Here is a 19,646-nt window from a genome sequence, read left to right on the forward strand (position 1 = left end):
GTGGGAAGACTTCAGGCTGTCAAAAGCCAAAGCCCAGCTAAGATTCACTCCAACCCACATTTGTGTGGGAGGAGGGGCTTGGAGCAGAGCCCCCAGCATGGCCATCGACCTTTCTTGCCCCGTCCCCCTCTAATCTTGTGCCTAGGTGGTCCCTGGGCCTGCGGCAGGATGGGAGGGGCAGGATAGAGACCTCCACTTTAAGCGGGGCGTGTGCGTTTTCACAGGGATGTGAGAACCAGGACACTTTTCCCTGGGGCTGACTCTGCCCTATAAAACTTAAACAGATCAACCTTGCAGATGGTATCACAGTTCCTACCAGCCACAACCTCTTTACCTTAGTTCTACCTGCCGGCTAGAGTGCACCTCATAGCCCATCCCCTGGTGGGAACCCTCCTCTCCTAGCCACCTTCATCCCTTACCTGTCCCCACCCCTCCTGGTACCCCTGTCCACTGCCCTCCCCAACTTCACCTCCTCCACTCCCCTCAGAGACTTTATTTGTCACTCCTGGAACCACAGCACCGCAGTAATCCATTAGCGAACACTTGCACAGTATGTGGCCGTGCTGCTTCTGCGGGTTCAAAGCGCTCCGTATGCACGGGCTCATTTAGTGGTCCCAGCAACTCTTTGAAGGAAGGATTGTTATTATCCTCACTTTGCAAATGAGGAGTCAGATACACTGGACAACAGAAACAAGGAGGTAGAGAGACCCACAAAGCAGACACTTGGGAACAGCTGTCCTTGTCAAAAGGTTAAAGCACTGTTCTTTTTATTTTTTTTAATTACAGAGTAATGTGTGCAGCAGACCTCCCTGACCTTTGCCCTCTTCACCCCTAATCCCCAAGAGCTAAAGCCACAAAGACCCAGCCTACCCCAGCTCCCCCACCCCAGGAGTCAGCAGCAGGAGGGAAGACATGAAACAGACCAGGTGAGGCTCCTTGGTCCCCATCTCTGTATCTCCAGCCTCCTTTTCCTCACTGCTCTGCCTCTCATTCACCCCCATTTTTCTTCATCTTTCTTGGAGAGAGCATGCAGTCACTCGCAGGCACTGGCTTTCCGGGTGCTGGGGAGGTGTTCTGACCTTCTGAGAAGGGACAGCTTTGCACAACTGGGCTGAGGAACCCCCATCCCAGAACTGACACCTGAGTCTTCTCGCTGACCCCCTCCATCCTGCTACCATCCCGCTCCCTCTGCCTCCTAGGACCAAACCAAACTCCACTCAGGTGGCTAGTGCATGAGTCCCATGCTGTTCTTGGTTCTTGGCTGCTAGGATTATCCCTGGAATGTGACCTCATCCTCTGTCCTGGGAGAAGGTACAGAAAGCCTCAGACATGGCTAGAGAGGGAATGAGAGAGAACAGCTGCGCTGAGGAAGGCTAGACAGGGAAGTGGTTGTAGGGAAGATGTTCGCCAGACCACTGGAAGGAGGTGAGGGGAGCCAAGTGTGGGATAAATAAGCATATGAAAAGGTGCTCAACATCATACGTTTTCAGGGACTTCCAAGTTAAAACAACAATGAGTTACTACTATGCATTTGCTAGAATGGCTAAAATCTGAAACACTGACAATACCAAATGCTGGTGAGGATGTGGAGCAACAGAAACAGCAATTCATGGTTGGTGGAAAAGTGAAATGGTATAGCCACTTTGGAAGACAGTTTGGTGGTTTCTTATAAAAGTAAACATACTCTTAATGCACAATCTAGCAACTGTGCTTCTTGGTACTTACCCAAATGAGTTGAAAACTTATGTCCATACAAAAAACCTGCACATGATTGTTTATAGCAGCTTTATTCATAATTGCCAAAACTTGGGAAGCAAGCAAGATGTTCTTTAGTCGGTGAATGGACTGAGGTTCATCCAGACAATGAAATATTATTCAGCACTAAAAAGAAATGAACTATTAAGCTGTGAAAAGACATGGAGCAAGCTTAGGTACATATAACTAAATGAAAAAACCAATCGGAAAAGATTACATACTGTATGATTTCAACCAAACAGCATTCTTTTTTGTTTCTCTTTACCCCTTCAAAACCTTTTTTAAAAACACCTTTATTGCAGTATGGTCTGGTTCCTGTACAGTAAACTGCACATATTTCAGTTGAACACTTTGATGAATTTTGATAGATGTGTACACCAATGAAACCATTACCACAATCAAGATAGCTAACATTTCCATCGCTCCCCAGGAGGTGCAATTTTTGCATTTCCAGTTTATCCTTTCCCATAGCCTTTAACCCCTGGTAACCATAAGTTTGTTCTCTATGTCTGTGAGTCTGTTTCTCTTTTGTAGATAAGTTTGTTTGTGTCCTTTTTTTAAGATTACACATATAAGCAATATCATATGACATTTTTCTTCCTCTTTCTGGCTTACTTCACTTAGAATGACGATCTCCAGGTCCATCCATACTGCTACAAAAGGCATTATTTCATTCTTTTTTATGGCTGAATAGTATTCCATTGTATATATACAGCACATCTTTATCCAGTCATCTGTCAATGGACAGCAAACAACATTCTTGAAAAGGCAAAAGTATGGAGACAATAAAAGGATCAGTTGTTGCTGGAGGTTGGGGACAGAAAGCAGTAATCTAGGTGAGACAGTGATGGTGACAGAGAAGGGTGAGGGGCATTGATGTGACAAGTCTTTTGGAGATAAAGCTGTCTGGATTTGCTGATGAATTAGATGTAAGGGTAAGAGCAAGAGAGGAATTATGAACAACAGCTAGATTTTTGGCTCGTCAAGTAAATAGAGAAAAGTAGTAGTATTACATAAAATAGGAAAGAATGAGGGAGGCTGAAGGAAAAGTTCTTTTGGTGGAGAGGTTGACGTGTATGTGTGTGTGTGTGTGAAATGATTGTGAAAAGAGTTCTGTTTTGGATACGGTAAGTTTGAAGCATCTCTTCCGAAGCGGAGATGTCAGGTAGGTAGTTAGACAATATGAGTCTGGAGCTTAGAGGTCAGAGTTGATATTTAAAGCCACGTTACCAGATTGTAAACTATTGATGAGGATATTTAACTTTAACCTAGTCACATTTTTTTCTAATGGCTTTCCAAACGTTTCACAATATAGTGATATCTTGGCTTCTCCTTTACTGTTCTCCAATATTTTTTACATATTATTTTTCCTCTTCTTCCTTCTATTCTTCTCTGTCTTCCTCCTCTTTTTTATTCTCATCTTTTTGCATTAGCTACAACTTGCAAAACAAAGTTAAATGTCAAACAAAGCATTGATAGCAGAATCTCCATTTCTAATTTTAATAGGAATTCTTCTTTGTATTTGGCTGTTAAGTATGGTGTTAGCTGTTCTTTTGAAATATAATTTTTATCAATTAAGGAGATACCCGTCCATTATTAATTTTTGAATCTACCTTTTGAATGTCTATTAAAATGGTCATATATTTTTCTTAGTGGGCCTATTGATCTATAATTTAATGAATTTAAATTTTTACTGAAAAAACATATTATACATTCAAAGAGTACATAAAAGTATAAGTGAAAAAAGAAAAAAGTGTATATATTATTTTAAAAAAATAATGAAATGAACGCTCATGTATCCACCACATAGGGTTAAGAAATAGAACATGACCAGCATCTTAGAAGCTCCCTGAGTTCCCCTCCTCTGGTCATAACCACTCCCTCCTGGCCTCCCCTCTCCCAGGGAACAAATCTCTTGACTTTTAGGTTAATCCTTACCTTGCTTTTGTTTATGGTTTCACTGCATCTGTGTATATTCCTAAACAGGGCTGAGAAGCAAGCATAATCCTAACTATGAAAGGAAAGGACAATCTTGTACTAGGTGAAGACTCATCTGGGAGAAGAGATGCTGTACAGAACTTCTGGGTCTTGGTGTGGCTATGGCTTCCAAGAGAGAGTTTACAAGAATCTTTTCTGGGACCAACAGTGAGCAAGGTCATGAGGGAGTCCTGGGAAGCACAGAGCTCATGCAGTGGGAGCTGTAGTGTCACCCAGACCTTGGACATGTGGATGGAATATGGTCAGTGGCAGTGGGCTGCTCTGTGAGCTCTGCTTCTGAGCTCACTCCCATCCCTTCTCAGGAGCAGGTCAAAGTGGGACACTTCCATGGCAGGGAGCGGGCATAGAAGGGTGAACAGTAGCCTCATTGCACTTGGCCAAGACAAGGCAAGTACAAATAAGGAGCGGGGCAGGGGTGGAGCCAAGATGGTGGTATAGAGAGACTCACAGCTCACCCTCTCCCACAAATACACCAAGAATTACATCTACAAACCCACTGAATCACACAGAACACCTACTGAACTCTAGCAGAGTGTCTCTCATTTCAAAATACTGGAGGATTCTCACAAAATCCAATAAACAACAAGTTTATACTGTATAGCACAGGGAACCATATTCAATATCTAGTAACCTATGGTGAAGAATATGAGAACGAATGTATGTATTTTCTTATGTGACTGAAGTATTGTGCTGTACACCAGAAACTGACACCACATTGTAAACTGACTGTACTTCAATAAAAATATATTTTAAAAAAACAAATAAGAAGTGGGGCAGGCTCACTCAAACATTCTGACTTGAGGTTCCGAAGATGGTACACTGGCATCAAGGATCTTGGTGATGACAGCTGTCAACGTGTCATCGCCTGAGTCAGTCACACTTCTCCAATCAGAACCTGTGTCCCTCTACATGTGGTGCACAGCTGACACCCTGGGATCCCCCTTCGTCATCTTCCAAGGAGCCCCCTTTGTCTTTCACCCATGGTGGATCTCCTGTGTCCAGCATCCCACATTTTCTGCTTTCTTGCTTTTACTTTCTGGTTTGGGGGGAGCACTTTTTCTAGTAGCTTTTCCAGAAAATGGACATGAATGATAAACTTTTTGGAATCTTCTATGTCTGAAAGTCTATATATTCTCTTTTTACCTGATTGATAGCTTGAATGGATACAAATTCAAGATTGAAAGAAAAGTTTCTTCAGAATTTTGGAAGCCTTGCTTTTAACTTCTAGTGATCCTATTTAGAAAGCCAAAGCTTTTCTGATATCTAATCATTTGTACATTACCTTTTTTTCTTTCTGGAAGCTTCTAGACCCTTCTCTTTTTATTTTATTTTATTTTTTAAACACATTTATTGTGGTATGGTTCCTGTACAATAAACTACACATATTTCAGATGTACAATTTGATGCATTTTGATAGATGTATATACACCAATGAAACCACTACCACAATCAAGATAGCTAACATTTCCTTCACTCCCCAAGAGATGTAATTTTTGAATTCCCAACTTATCCCTTCCTACTCCCTTTGACCCCTGGTAACCGTAAGTTTGTTTTCTATGCTAGACCCTTCTCTTTAATTTGCCTGAATGTGGGTTTCTTCTAATCAACCCCACCCTTATGAACTGGAAACTCATAACTCATACCCTTTTGTTCTAGAAAATTTCTTCAGATTAGTTCACTGATGATTTCCTCCTTTTCATTTTTCTGTTTTTTTTCTTTTTAGAACTCTTATTATTTCAACATTAACTCCTGAAATTGTTCTTAAATGTTCTAATTTTTTTCCTATATTTTCTCTCTCTTTATATGTTTGCTTTACTTTCTAGGGAGATTTAATCAACTTTATCTGCTTATCTTTCTATTGATGTTTTTGTTTCTGCCGTCATGATTTTATTTTTCAAGACATAATTGTTGCTGTTGGTATTCTCTGGATGTTCCTTTGTATAGCATCTTGTTCTTGTTTCATGGATGCAGTATCTTCTCTTATCTCTCTAAAGATATTAACCATGGTCTTTCTGACACTTTCTTCTAACCTGTTTCCTCCAAGTTACTTTCTCTGGTTGTTTGTTTTGTCGCTCTCTTCTTCACTGGAAAATTTCCTGGATTTCTGGTAATCGTTGGCCATGATTAAGGTTGTAGGAGTGGGAGAGGCTAGTCAGAAACCTAGAGCTCAGAGGCTGGGTTTGCCACAGAGTCTAGCTGGGCTGTTTCGTATGTCAATATCTTTAGGTCCTTCTTCTTGGGCTGGTGAAATACCCCAGAGCAGTATCTTCCAGTGTCCTGCATAAGTCCTGCTCCCAGCACCTGGGGAGTCTGCTGGTGGCAGAAAGCTCAGCATCTCTGCATTTAGTATTCCATATGACATGGTCATGTAATCCCCTTGTTTTCAGTATTTTCAGCATGGTATCTCCATTCACAACTGTGCCTGAAGCTTCTCCAATCCAGATACACTCTGCTTTACCTTCTTCAGAGGAAAGTCCCCCAGACTCTGGCTAGGATAGGGGAGGGACTGTTGCCTAGTGGCTTGGGGTGGGGGAGAAAGATGGAGGGGTATAACCCCTTGTCACTATGGTCCTTATCTTAGCAACCTCTTCCACCTTTCACCTCCGGGAATCCAGAGGTACCTTAGATTCCCAATTTCTATGCCTTTTGAGTTCCTTGCAATGTAGACCAGTTTGGCTCTCAACTTTCCCTACTGCCAGTTGAGATGTCTTTTTCCTTGGGGCTGATAAGTCAGTAACCACGTGACTGTCTGCCATTCTGCTTCAAAAATTTTCCCTTTTCTCTTCATTTGTAGGTTTACTTCCTAATCTAAAAATCTCGTCATTGAAATTTTAGTGGCGTTTTGGGAGGGAGTGAAATTAGATGCACACATTCAATTACCATCTTAATCCGGAACCCTAACTTCCCTTTTTAATATATTTTAAAAAATATAATTCCTGGGAATAACCCCACTTGGTCATGGAAGATTGTTATTTTAATGTTCTGGGGTATGTTTATTTCTGTCTTTCCATTTAGAAGTCTTTAAGTGAGCATGATTAGCAGGAAATGAGTCTTTCTATGAGGAGGATTCAAGGAAAATGTCTCTCATGGGATAATTTTTGTTAAGTATATGAGAGAATTCAGAGGCTGGATCCTTGTATGCAGCCTCTAGGCAGCCCCTAAAGGACCGGGTGGTTTCCCTATTAGAGAATGGACCCTACAGTGATCCCTGGGGGTGCATCCAGGGAACGCCCTTGGCAATGTTTTGTTTAGGGACCCAGAATAAATCCTAGACTTCATCATTGATGTTCCCTGGGGAAGGGCTCATTTGGTGGCCTAATTTTATCTTACATCAATTGGGGGAATTCTGTGATGAGGAAGTGAGTCCTTGATGCCTTTCTGAAATGCAACCTATTGCCCATATGGGTCCCAGAATCATTCATTTGTTTGTCACTCACTTGTCTTAAAATTCACTGAGCATGTGCCATGGGCCAAGTGCTATGCTAGATCTCCATACTTGAGACAGACCTGCCCTAGGTAACTTTTTAAGCACCCCCTTCCCAGTCTTGCACAGCAGTAAGAGAGAGAGGTCAGGGTAATATCCAAAGCTGTAACCCAGTGACAATCATTCTTCTCTCTCTGTGGCTTGCGATGAGGAATAAGTGAGGAGATGCCTAAAGTAACCAGCATGGTGCTTGGTGCACAGGATGATGTCTGGGTTTTGAGGGACAGCCTTATGTGATGTGGGTGAGCCTCTTGTGTTTTATGTTCCCCTGTTACTTCCAAATACTAACATTTGGGGAGGAACACTTGAAGGGATTTAGAGACACAAGAGCATAAATGAGCCAGTACTGCTGAAATCAGTCACTGAGATAGCATAACAGGGTCCACGAAGTATCCACAGTGACTGCTGTGTTCTCTGGTCATCTTCAACACGGGTCTGGGTGCTCTTTTATTCCTGGGCTGCACACTCTTTCTTTGCCTTCTCTGTTCTCCTCTTGCCCCGTATTGGAAACAAATTGTAAGCCACCTTTCACAAGTTGCTTAGCTCAGCATTCTTTCTGAAAGACATTTCTGAAATGCTAAATATTTTTGAGAGATCGATTTCAAGAAAAACAAACAAACAAACAAACAAACAAACGTTACACACGGATTGCCATTTGACAGTTCACCTGTGAAATATTGGAGGCACTTCCAATTGTTGAAAGCCATCAGGTGATGGAGAGGGCAGCAGAGAGATTGGGTCCAGTTTGCCAAGCTGAGTAATCTTGGGGAAATTCGGGGTTTTTTTCGTGGGCCTTAATTTACCTGTCTGTGAAATGGGAACACCCAGGAGGTTGTGGCGAGGAGTAATGAACTAAGGGGCGTAGAAGTGCCTATTACACTTTCCACTCACGACTTAATAAATGTAGCGGTTCTTCTGGCCCGGGGTGCCGTCCTGGGCAGGCTGCCGGGTGTGCGCGCGCGCGCGTGTGAACACGAGTGTGCGCGTGCGGTGCTCTGGCCCGCGGTGTGTTTCCCGGGGAGGGCGTGGAGTGAATATGTGTGTGATGGGCCGCCCTGGGAGCGTGCGGCTGTCGGCGCCAGGCTGAGCCCCCCGCGGCTGGTCGGCAGCGCCGAGTGAATAAGCGCGCGTGCGGACGCCGGCACAGAGGCCGCGGCGGCTCGGGGCTGCGGTGCGCGCCCGCCTGCCGGCTGGGTAGGGGGCGGACCGCGGGCCGCCGGCCGGGGGAGGAGGAGGGGAGAGGGCGGGCGGGGCGGGCGCGCGGGAGGCGGGGAGGACCGGCGGGCGGGAGGTCAGAGAGGGGCTGCCGCGGAGCCCGGCGCGGGTGGCTCTGCTGGGGATAGAGGCTCGCAGCCGGGAGGCGGCGCCGTGGGAGGGGGCGCGGAGCACGAGACGGGCCGGGCCGGGCCGGGCCGGGCAACCAGCCTGGGGCCAGCGCTGCGGGCCGGGGCCGGGCCGCGCCAGATCCGGGACCGCGCGACGGCGAAGCCACGGTGGCCGGGACGAGCCGAGGGGGCGTCGGGCGCGGAGAGCACCGGCCAGACGCGGCGGAGCGTTGCCCAGCGGGGCGCCTGGGCCGCCGCGATCGCCCCTTCTCTGGGGACTTGGCTGAGGAGACCCGCCTGCGGGAGGAAGCCAGAGGAACAGGTCGGCTGTCAGGGCACGGGTAGCGGGAGGGGTGTGTGTGTGTGTGTGCGTGCGCGCGCGTGTGAGCGCGCCTGCCTGCAGGGGTGGATGCGTGTGTAGGAATGTGCATGTGTGTTGGGGGTGTGTGTGTGACGGTGTGTGATATGTGTCTGTAAGGAGCGTGTGAATGTGGTGTAGGGGGGTGTGTGCCTGTGTGTGTCTATATGTTGTGTGTGTCTGTGAGGTAAGTGTGTGCATGTGTGTGTGTCTTGTGTACACACACATGTGTATGTGACAGGGGAGGCTGGGAGCTCACAGAGCTTGGGTCTGAACCCATGTAAGAGGCGAGACCAGCAGGATGAATTGAGTGTGTGTGTGCACTTACATGCAGGGGTGTGTGAAGGGTGAGTAGATGAGTGTGTGTCATGGGTGCTAAATGTGGCTGTGTGTGTGATGTAAGGGTGCTAGGTGCACGTGTGTCCCTGGCTTCCCCTACCAGATGTGTGTTTGCGGGTTTTGTGGGGGGGAGGTTAGGAGTCTACTGCAGCAGCCTCTTGTCCAGTTCGCCTGCCTGGCCATCTTCCCCGGAAGCTAGAGGTGGCCAGGCTGCCCCTCCCCCCAATACTTCTAGGGTTAGGGGATGGGGAGCAGGCCAAGCCCTAGGAAGGAGGGGAAAGGCTGAAGGAACAGAGCTTCCCCCAGACCAAGGCACCCTGCTTTCCAGGGCTGCCTTCTCCATCTCTGCCAGATCACTCAGCCCTTTGCTTTATCCCAGTGCTCTGGGGGTCTGAGTGAGAGGGCCGGCCTCTCAGAGTGGGGCTGGAGCTGGTGTGGGACTCATCCAACTTGTTCACAGTTGTATTACTGGAGGGTGGTTGGCACACAGTAGGCCTCAACAAATATTTGAGGGTGGAAGGGAGGATAGAGAAGAGAGAGGGAGGGAAGGAATCTGAGTCTGTGAGTCAAGTCCACCCCCTTGGTTATCAGTCAAGGATGGGGGCAGCTGGATGCAGTCAGACCCCTGTCTCCAGATTAAGCAGGTGGGGGTGGCAGGGGCTTAAGGAGGAGCCTTGGCTGGAAGAGAAGGGAAACTGCAGGGGAGAGATTTGTGCTAGAGCCTGAAAGTACAGGAAGGAGCTGGCAACTCTCCTTGGGCAGGACCGTTTGTGTCCTGCCCCCACCACTCACTTCTCTGGGATCAGAAGCCTCTCTCTGGGGCATCAGATCCCAGGCAGCCAGCATTCATAGCTGGCCCTCTCCTCTCTCCAGGACCTTCGTGATCAAAAAGTGCTGAAGAACTGAGCCCCTGGCCCACCCAGGCCACCGGGGGCCAGGAGGGGCCATGGCAGGGTATGGCTGTCTGCGGCTGGGGCTGTTCTGCTGGGTCCTGCTTGCAGTTCCCGTGGGCCCCCAGCCTGCCTCCTCTGTCCCAGGTGCCCATCTCACCACTCTGACCCCACCACCTCAGAGTGAGGCCTCTATGCTGTCTCTAAACCTGGGACTTAACTTCAAATTCCACCTTCGGGGACCTGCTGCTGCTTGGGGGAGCCCTGTCACAGAGACCCAGGCACTTTCTCCCGGACCGAGCCGGGAGCCAGAGGAAGAGGTGGACAGTGGGCTGAGGACTGACCCCTTTTGGGAACTGCTGGTGGGCTCTCTTAGCAACTCCCCCCCAGAGTGGGGCTCTGCTGAAGGCAGCTCTACCCCCTGGGCCTCCTCCCTGCCTCTGGAGTCCACATCCCTCCTCTCTGGGCCCACTGACCGGCCCACTGCTCCCTATCAGCCCAGGATGGGCACTGTGACCTGGGATACTGCTCTGACAGCTACAGCACCTCCATCCAGTGCTCCCAGGCTCCACCAGAGCGAGCTGGAGCTGAAGTTTGACATGGCGCTGAGAGCAGGTGCAGCCCCCACGCTCGGGCATCGAACGCTGCCCCTGCTGCCCAGCCTGCGGGCCAGCCTGGCAGAGATTGCTGGGCGCCTGGGACCCTTTGGTGAGTATCCACCCCTTCCCAAGGAGAACCCATGCTGGGCAGTCTGGCAGGTAGGACGGAGCTTCAGCCTGGCTCCTTTTGCAGGGTTCTTTGGCACTACTCTGTCCCCTCTCCGGAACTTATCAGGCCCAAGCACCCCAAGCCCAATTACATCCCCAAGCTCTGCCTCCAGAGTTTCGGATTCTCCAGGTGAGTGTTTATTTCACTGCAACAAACATTTATGGAACACCTCTATATGCCTGGTGCTGTGCTAGGGGCCTAACCAGCACCTCCCTTTTCCCCTTGACCCAAGGGTGGCTTGCACTGCTTCTCCCAGGCTCTGGGACACTAGTGACTACTCCCGTGGAGAAATGCCCTCTTTGCCATACTGAGTCTGGTCTGGTCCTTGTAGCTTTGCTTCTGGAGTGTATGTGGCTACAATTCCGGGGACAGTGGTTCCCTTAGGTCAAGCTCTGGGAAAGGACAGGATTTTCTCCGAAGCCCCAGAGGCCAAGGCTGGCTGATAGCTTGGCACTCGAGTCCTATGTGCTCCATTTGCAGGGTTCTTTGGCACCACTCTGTCCCCACCCCCATCCTCCCTGGAGAGAAAGCCTCCAAGTCCAAGGCCACTGGACGCAGCTGCTTCCCTAAGCCCTGCCTCAATTGCAACAGCCTCTCTAGGTAAGTGTCCAATTTATTTGAACTTAACAGTTATTTATTGAGCACTTTCTACATGCTAGCCACTCATGGGCATTCTGGGATCCTTCTATTTCATTGCCGTCATAATCATGATCACCATTCTCTTCATCATTACCATGGAGATATGTACTAATGGTCTGAGAACAAGTGTTGCTGGGCACGGTCCCACACAGAGTTAAGTAATGGTCCTCTGGAGTTTTGCAATCATAGGCAGAGCAGGATGTAGACAGATGTATCAGGGGCAAACAGACACAGGAACTCCTTCATGATTTCCACAGCCTCAGCACTAACCCCACCCTGTGCTCCAGTCTGCCTGGCCTGCCTCCCCACCCTCCCACTCCAACCTTGGGGCTCTCTGCTTTGCCATCTGATCTGATGTGACATGCTGTCAGATGTGGGCAGAGCTGGGCTCCTCATTGGGAAGACATTGAAGAGGAGACCTTGAGCAGACAGACGCCATCTTTGTTCAAGGGAGCCTTTCAGAACATGCACAGAGACAAGCTGGTGGTGCGGAGGAAAGATCAAGGGCTCCAGAATCTTGAGACTTGACTTTGAATCCCAATCCACTGGTGACCTTGGACAGGTTATTTAACTTCTCTGAGCCTAAATTTTCTCATGTATCTAGGGTTTAAGAATAGTGCCTGTTTTGTTATTGTAAAGCTTCCAGATAATGTAAGCTCCTGGCATGAGGCTGGGCACAAAGCATTGTCTCATTAAATAGTAGCTGTTAACCTTGCTTCTTCCCCCACTGAGTCCCAAATACATGTCCAGACCCCACCTCTCAGACTGCAACCCTAGCTCCACGAATGTGATGGGACAACATGTAATCCGCAAGGCAGAGGGCACACTGCTCTGGCAGAGGTTCTGGCAGGTGAGGCCAAGGGAGCCATGCAAAGGGTTAACTGGGCCTGGAAATCCTCTCAGCCTCCTCACATTAGGAACTGGCTTAGCAGTGGAAACCACTGGTCCCTGAGTTTCTCCCAGCTCCAGCCTTAACACCTGACTGTCCCTCACTCCTGAGCGGTCACAGCACTCCCAGGCATGTGGAAGACCAGCCCGCCATCCCCTCCCCATCCAGGCAGTGGCAGGTACTGCGGTGGAGTTGGGGGTAGGCTCTGTGGCCGCAGGGGAAAGATGCTGCCTGGCGGTCTGTCAGCCTTGGTGACAGCGCTGGCCAGGCAGGTTTAATGAGTCTGGACAGTATCAGAGGCAGCCAAGCCAGTTGGTGGCCCCACCCTCCTTCCCCTCCTCACCATGGCTACAGGAACCCAGCCTCTTCCTGGCTGTTCCTCTTGGATAAACCCAGGAGAGCCTCAGAACTCCTGGAGAGAAGGCCAAAAGCCTTGTTTGCACCAGCACCCCGTGTGGGGAGTAGTGTGGCAAACAGTTAGAGGATAAAGGGGGTCTCTGTGTATTCTCTAGGAATTTCCTAAGCTGGGTGCGGTTAACCTTTTACCATAGGGCTTCTCTTTTTTACATTAGGTTCCCTTCACCTTGGACAGAGCTTGCATTCACCCAGTGCACACTGGGACAGTTGTGCAGGTCGTTAACATATTGAAAGACTTCCATATCAGTTGATGAGTATCCACTGCCCTTATCCCCCTGAGCACCCCTCCACTCCCTGACCACCTGACTGGCAGCTGTTCTGATTGGCTAAAAATGGTGGTTAAATATTTTGAATGTCACCCTTACAAAGAGTATCAATCCTCTATGATCCTGTAGGTGGGGGTGGGGAGACAGTTGGGGCCGGGCCACTGAGCAGGCTGCAGCTTCCAGCATCCAGAGGAGAGAGTGATTCTCCAGCCCTTTGATCTGGGCAGCTAGTGGATAATCAGGCCTGACTTTTCCATATATCCACCCAGGGCCTCTTCCCGACTCCTCCCCAATCAGCTCCAGCCTCACCAGTTACTCACATGGACATCTCATCTCCTCCCTTGCACCTGAGGTCAACAGGGACCACAGGGCCAGAGTGGGACCACTTTGTAAGGGAGGCCTGCTCAGGAGAGGGATCCTAGGAACTCACTATCTTCTAGGGGAAACTGAGGGCCCCCACTGAGGAAGCCTCGAATAGAGAGACGGAGGATGAGCTCAAGGGGACTCTTCAAAGGCAGAAGCTGGGACTTCTTTTTGCCTGACCTGACTCACACCAACCTAGTGCAGGGCACACCGGGCCGGCCCTGCCCCCAGGGAACAGTGCTCCTAGGCCAGAACTCTTTCTGCTGACACTTGAGCTAGGGTTGTACTTTGCCTATTTTCTGGTTTTTATTCTTCTGTCTTCTTAGGAATGTTGACATTTACTCTTGTTGCCATAATGCTTTGGGGCAGAGGTGAAAGATGGGGTTTCCTATGGCCATTGAGTGAGGAGTGGAGCTGGAAAAGGGTTGGGTGGAGCAGACCTCTGAGAGCTGCACTTGTCTGTACAGTGAGTAGGGGGGAGGTATGAGGGGCCACAGGCTGATGCAGGCTGTGGGCTTCTGGCCAGGGTCTCCCTGCCTCTCTGCAGAGCCCACCAAAACCAAAGAAAGACCAAGGAGAATCATTCATCTTGCAGAAGTGGGTTGAGGAAGGGCATCTGAGGGGACCAAAATATGAGGGGTGAGGGAGGGTGTGTGTGTATCTGATTCCATTCATGTCAGACTGACCCCAGCCCCCACCCACAACAGCAAGCCATTCCCACCTGAATGATTCCTCATTTAATTCACCACTTTGTCTTCAGTAAGTGTTCAGGGATGGTCAGTCCATCCAAATGGTGTTCTTTAAACAAGGTTCACAGAGGGAGACAATGCATTGATGTTCACTCATTTGACTAATTGTTGACTTTCTAAGCAAGTTTAGGTTGCGCTAAGGGACAACAGCCTTGTCTTAGTTAAGTCAAGACTTAGTTTGAGGCCAGAAATGGTCACACACACAAATACACACTGATGAATGATGAGTGATAAACATTAGCCCATAAGTCATATATTGGAAGTTTATTACGCACCAGGATCTCCAAAGAGCTTTCCACACATCGGCTATTTATCCTCATAACAGCCCTATGCAGTCAGTGCTCTTCCCTATTTCAGACTGGAGGAATGTGATGGGACAGGAACCAGGGAACATGCTGCCATTTGCAGTAGTCAGCGAGCTGTATATATGTAATTTTTTGGCAGCACCCTCTCTGCCCTCCCCAGTTGCCCAATTCTACCTTCCCCACCCCTCTCTCCAGAGCTGCTTTCTGGCCCTCTCACTCCTTTCCCTTGTTCTCAGGACTGCTCTGTTTTGCATGTGCCCAACACTAGCTGGCATTGCCTGGGGTAGGGTGGTGCTCCTGGGGTCTTCCTCTTTTGTCCATGGCTGGACTTGGCCAGGCAGTTGGGGCAAGAATCTGGTTGTCAGGAGACTCTCCCTGTCTCATTCTACATCTGGGCTCCCCTTATCTTTCACTGCCGTCTTTTCCCCACCATCCTTGCCTGCAGCTGCAGTTCTGTTGAGCCTGCTAGATGGGGTAGGGAGGTTCAGTCTGGCCATGAGGAAAATCCTTCAGTCTAATTCTTTCTCACTCCTCTCTTGCTCTAGGAGAGTAGAATTAGAGATCTTGGTCCCACACTCTTTTACTTGACTTTCCTTCCCACGGGATGTGGGGAATATGTTAGAGCACAGGATGGGGCTGGGAGCCTAAGTTAGCAAACCCCAGAGGACCTGAGGGGCTCACTTGCTAAGATGGCATTTTATCCCACTATGATAGACCCAACTATTCCTTCCTGGGAATTCAAGGGACTCCCAGGGGAGTCCATTTTAATGTCACCTTCTGTAAATGGGGGGTGAGAACCAAAAGGGTATATATATTAAGAGCCTCAGACCAATGGTTTTGTAGTTGCATCAGAATGGGGACCACGGCCATGGGTAGGGCGAGGGCTGAGGGTGTAGCAAGCAGGAAGACCAGTGAATAGGAAAGGCTGTGTTTTTTCAGGGTGCTAGGGGGATTGTGTGTGTGTGTGTGTGTGTGTGTGTGTGTGTGTGTGTGTGTGCGCACATGTGCATACTGGCTTTTCCTGAAGAGACAGGGAGAAGGGGGAAGCAGTTAAAAAAAAGGCAGGAGAAGCTTCTTCTAGCACCAAGGTAGGAGTTGGGATTCGGGGTGCAAAACAAGAGATAAGAAAACTAGTATTATGAAGAGGCTGATGGAAAGGAGCTCAGACTGGTGCTCAGATCTGAATTCGAGCTGCAGCTCTGCGAATTTGTAACCTTGGACAAATCACTTTGCCTCTCAGCAGTACCACAATATCTTCATCTGGCAAATAGGAGGATTCATTTATTCAATGAATATCTGCTCAATGCTAACTCTGTGTCAGGCACCACTTTAGGCATGGATATTCAGATGTAAGCAAAGCAAACAAAAATCCTCATTCTTCCAAAGCCTCCTTCCTGGTGGGAGGATTGAACTAGAGGGGGCTTCTACACTTCCTTCCAGGTGTAAAATTCTGTGACCTCCTGAGAAAAACTCTTTTCAGTGGAATCACAGGGTAATGAACAAAGCAGGGAGCTGGGGGTGGGGTGGGGTGAGGGAATGGAGAGGGGTGCAGCTGGAAGAGTTTGATGGGGAAGGGAAAGATGAGGGGCTGGGAGGTCGTGAGTCTCCTGTTTAAGACAAGTCCTTCCTGGATGCTATGAGGACTCTCTGGCATACAGGCTGTGGGCTGTGGGGTGGGCATAGGGAAGGCTGCACGACCGCCTCAGACAAACGTTCTTTGCCCACAGACTCCACCACCTCCACCTCTGGCCTGGATGACCCCTCTCCCGCCAGCCTTGGGAACCTTTCGGTGCAGCCAGAGTGTGGGCCAGGGTCCTGCAGCATCAGAGAACTGCCTGAACGCGAGGGGCAGCCTCCTGCGGCCCCGCTGCCTCTCTTCTTCCTGACCCTGGAGGCCGACTGGGCAGAGGCCAAGTCTCGCTGGGGGCTGGCCTGGGAGGCCCACGTGTACGGGGTAGGCGCGCTCTTCGGCCTGGTGGCCCTGCTGGCGCTGCTGGCACTGGCCCTCTTGCCTTGGCGCTGCCCGCCCGGCGCCCCCTGCCTGGCGCTGCTGGACCTGCTGCTGCTCTCGGCCGGGACCACGCGGGCCTTCCCGCTCTTCTACGACGCCTACGGGCACCGCGATCGGCTGCCGGTTCTTGCCTGGCTGCTGCTGCAGGACCTCCCGCTGCCCTGCCTGGCCGCCGGCCTGGGCCTGGCCTGCCTACTGCTGGCTCGGCCGCGCCCGCCGCGGTGTCCTGCTGGCCTGGCCGCGTTGCTGCTCCTGGGGTTGGGGCTGGCGGCGGCCGCCGCCCTCGGAAGCGCGGCCCACCGCCCGCTGAGGGCCCTGCGGCTCGCCTCCCGCGGGCTGCACGCCTTCCTCGCCGCCCTCCTTTCCGGGCTCCTGCTGGCGCTTTCCTGCTGGGGGAGCCGGCGGCGGCGGGCCGGAGCGCCCCTAGGAGGGTCGGGCTTCAAGGGCGTCACTCCTCTCCCGCAGGCGCGCAGCCCCTTCGGCCCGCGCGAGTCCTGGCGGCGCGCGGCGCGCACGGCCCCTGTGGCGGGCACCTTCGGGCTGCTCAGCGGAGCCCTGCAGGGCTACGAGGTGCTGCACGCCCTGGGCTACGGCGGCCAACCCGGCCTGGAGGGGCCCTGGCCCTGGTGGGCTTTCCAGCTCGGCCTACGCCTGGGCGAGGTGGGCGTCGCGCTCCCGTTAGCGCTGCTGGGCCTCTACCCGGCGCTCTGCAGCCCCCGCGTGCCGCCGCGCTGCTGGGCCAAGCTCTTCCGCTTGTCCCCCGGCCACGCCGCCCCGCTGCTGCCCGGAGGCTGGGTCGCCGGGCCCCCGGACAAGAAGCCTCTGGGGAGCGCCATCGAGCGTGCCGACGCGGAGCTGCTGCAGCTGTGCGCCCTGGCAGGGCCAGGCCCCGACCTCTTACTCCAGGGAGGCGGCTGCCGGGGCTTCGAAGGCGCAGCCGCTAACCCGGCCCCTTCCCCGGCCTCCTCCCCCTGCAGCGATTACACCGTGGACTTCCGCCCGCCCTCCCCCATCAACCTGCGGCGCAGCATCGAGGAGGCCCTCTGCAGCGAGGCCCTGCTGGCGCCCGGCCTCTTCCAGGGCCCTGCCTTCGGGGAAGCCCTGCCTGGGCTCGGCCTCTTTCGCACCATCTCGCTGGGAGCGCAGACCCGGGCCGGGCCCAATGGGAGGTCTGAGGAGGCCCCTGGCTCCCCCGTGCCCCCCGAGCTCCCCTCTCCCGGAGCCTGGCCCGCGGGCAGCAGCGCCTCATCAGGCTCGCTGTGCGGACTGTCGCGGGACAGCTCGTCCATGCTGCTTTGCTCCAGCCCGGACAGGCCGCCACGCTGTCCGCTGGTCTGCGTCCTCAGTCCCCCTCGGCCCTCAGGAAGCAGCCCTAGCTTCCCGGCCTCAGGATCCTACCAGGCTTTGTCCCCACCCTCCCGCGACTCCCCGGAGCCTGCTCCTGAGCTGCAGGCCGAAGAGGCCTTGCTACAGGAGCAATTCCTGGACGCCTGCCGACAGATTGACGAGCTGAGCGTGGGCAGCGACACCATAGACCTGTGAAGACGTGGCCCCCTGGCCGCCCCGACCATACGCCCCCTTCTGGCGCCTGTTCTGTCCGAGACCTGCACACTGTAACCCTTCCCCAATCCTGCCTGGCTCAGATACCTCTCCCGGCTTCCTTTCCCATCCAGGGGCCCCTGGATGGGTGGGTCAGCAGCCAGGCTCTGGTGATTGGGAACTAGTGCCACCTTCTCTGGAGCCCTGGGCGCTGATGCCCTCAGCTGCAATTCTAGGCTGGTAGGGGGTCCCACTTTCCTTGGCATTCACCAGCAATAAAACTCCAAGGTGCTCCACTCCTGACCACCTCTGCCCACTCTGGTGCTGAGTGAGAGGGGCTGTCCTCAGAAGACCTCGGGACCAGCCTCAGTCCCCATCCCCACCTCTGCTATGCCCAGGAATCCCATCCCTGCGTGAGTGAGACTCTGTGCCCTCCACGTGATCCTTCCCCATAGAAGGGTCCATGGCCCATCTAGGAGACTCTACAGCAGTTGGGTGGGAGGTGAGCGCTTTCAGAGTTAATTTATCAATAAAATATTTTCAGAGGAGAAAGGTCTGCCCTTCTTGGAAAAACTTAGATGAGGCCACAGCAGCAGACGTTCTGTCAAAACGAAAAGAAGCAGCGTTTGGGTGGGGTGGATTCAACTCAGACCCCTGTGACCTTCACTCCTGACTACAAGAGGTCTTGTCCTCTACATGACCCTTCCCTGTAGAAGGATCCATGGCCCATCTGGGCTGAATGAGGGTCCTGGGAGTAGCCCCTTGAAGACCCTGCTGACTCCCCAGGAAGTGGCTTTTCAGAGATGGACCATGGCTCTGAGAGGTGAAACTCTATAGTTATTGGTGGAAATGTCTGCATTCCTAGGAACTGGTCTTCAGGTCCTGATGGACAACTGGCTAGGGACTAAGTTAGTGATAAAGTCCTTCATGGAAATGTTGCTCTACATCTCAAAGGCTTGATCACCTTAAGCTGGAATCCCCAGCATCTTCCTGCCATGTACCCAGAGGAACTCACAGAGGACTTTGGATTCACAGAGAAGACTACTCACTCCTTCTACCAACAGGACCTCTTCAAGATTGGACTCACAGCCCTCTTCTCCTGCAGAACGTTCATCTCCCATAGGCGCAAACCCTCCCTAGAGGAAGCCTGTATTCCCCAAACCCCATCCCCATCCTACCCACTAAAGCAGAACTCACAGTGCAGAGACCCATGAATACATCCGGCCCCTAGACACTCTGTAATCCCTCCCTTGTCCAGAGAATTTGGCTCTGAGCTCTATAGTGTGTGTTTGTCATTTGCCTAAAGTGCAGTAAGTTCAGAGTGGTACTAAACAGCATCGTAGATTAGGTTTAAAAATGCAATTCTGGCAGTGTTTTGGCAGATGTCCTGCACATAACAGGGAGGCCTACAGGGGCACACATACTAGGCTTGAAGTGGAAAAACAGCAATAGGAATGGGTTTTCTTCCAACTCCACCCATTAGCTTGTGGGGATTTGAGAAGGGAGGCAAGGGAGCCCAGAGGGAAGCAGGCAGGAAAGCCAGGAGTGGGT

The 19,646-nt window shown here is 51.4% G+C and overlaps 2 protein-coding genes across 4 annotated transcripts in view; both read left to right on the forward strand.

Moving 5' to 3' along the window:
- Positions 1-4,489, forward strand: part of IMPDH1 (inosine monophosphate dehydrogenase 1) — a 31,790-nt gene extending 27,301 nt beyond the window's left edge. The window contains exons 15-16 of the transcript XR_012508102.1: positions 787-926; positions 3,742-4,489. The gene's annotated coding sequence lies outside the window, so the exon portion shown is untranslated. The remainder of the gene's footprint in view (positions 1-786; positions 927-3,741) is intronic.
- Positions 4,490-8,542: 4,053 nt separating this feature from the next.
- On the forward strand, positions 8,543-19,177 carry PRRT4 (proline rich transmembrane protein 4). Of its 3 annotated transcripts, XM_074367128.1 has the most exons (5): positions 8,543-10,857; positions 10,942-11,046; positions 11,398-11,517; positions 16,273-16,499; positions 17,534-17,869. In XM_074367128.1, the coding sequence occupies exons 1-5, from the start codon at positions 10,206-10,208 to the stop codon at positions 17,729-17,731; spliced, it is 1,302 nt and encodes a 433-aa protein (XP_074223229.1). In that variant the 5' UTR covers positions 8,543-10,205; the 3' UTR covers positions 17,732-17,869. The 3 variants fall into 3 exon arrangements, with proteins under 3 accessions (XP_074223229.1, XP_074223227.1, XP_074223226.1); XM_074367126.1 differs by lacking the exon at positions 16,273-16,499 and having other exon boundaries at positions 17,534-19,177; XM_074367125.1 differs by having other exon boundaries at positions 16,273-19,174.
- Positions 19,178-19,646: the final 469 nt, after the last annotated feature.

This window comes from Camelus bactrianus, chromosome 7 (genome assembly GCF_048773025.1).
Source record: "Camelus bactrianus isolate YW-2024 breed Bactrian camel chromosome 7, ASM4877302v1, whole genome shotgun sequence".
Lineage (NCBI taxonomy): Eukaryota > Metazoa > Chordata > Mammalia > Artiodactyla > Camelidae > Camelus > Camelus bactrianus.

Coding starts and splice junctions, on each gene's coding strand:
- PRRT4 (XM_074367125.1), top strand. CDS start 10,206: ATGGCAGGGTATGGCTGTCTGCGGCTGGGGCTGTTCTGCTGGGTCCTG. Junction 10,858..10,941: donor TGGGCGCCTGGGACCCTTTG/GTGAGTATCCAC, acceptor CTCCTTTTGCAG/GGTTCTTTGGCACTACTCTG. Junction 11,518..16,272: donor AATTGCAACAGCCTCTCTAG/GTAAGTGTCCAA, acceptor CTTTGCCCACAG/ACTCCACCACCTCCACCTCT.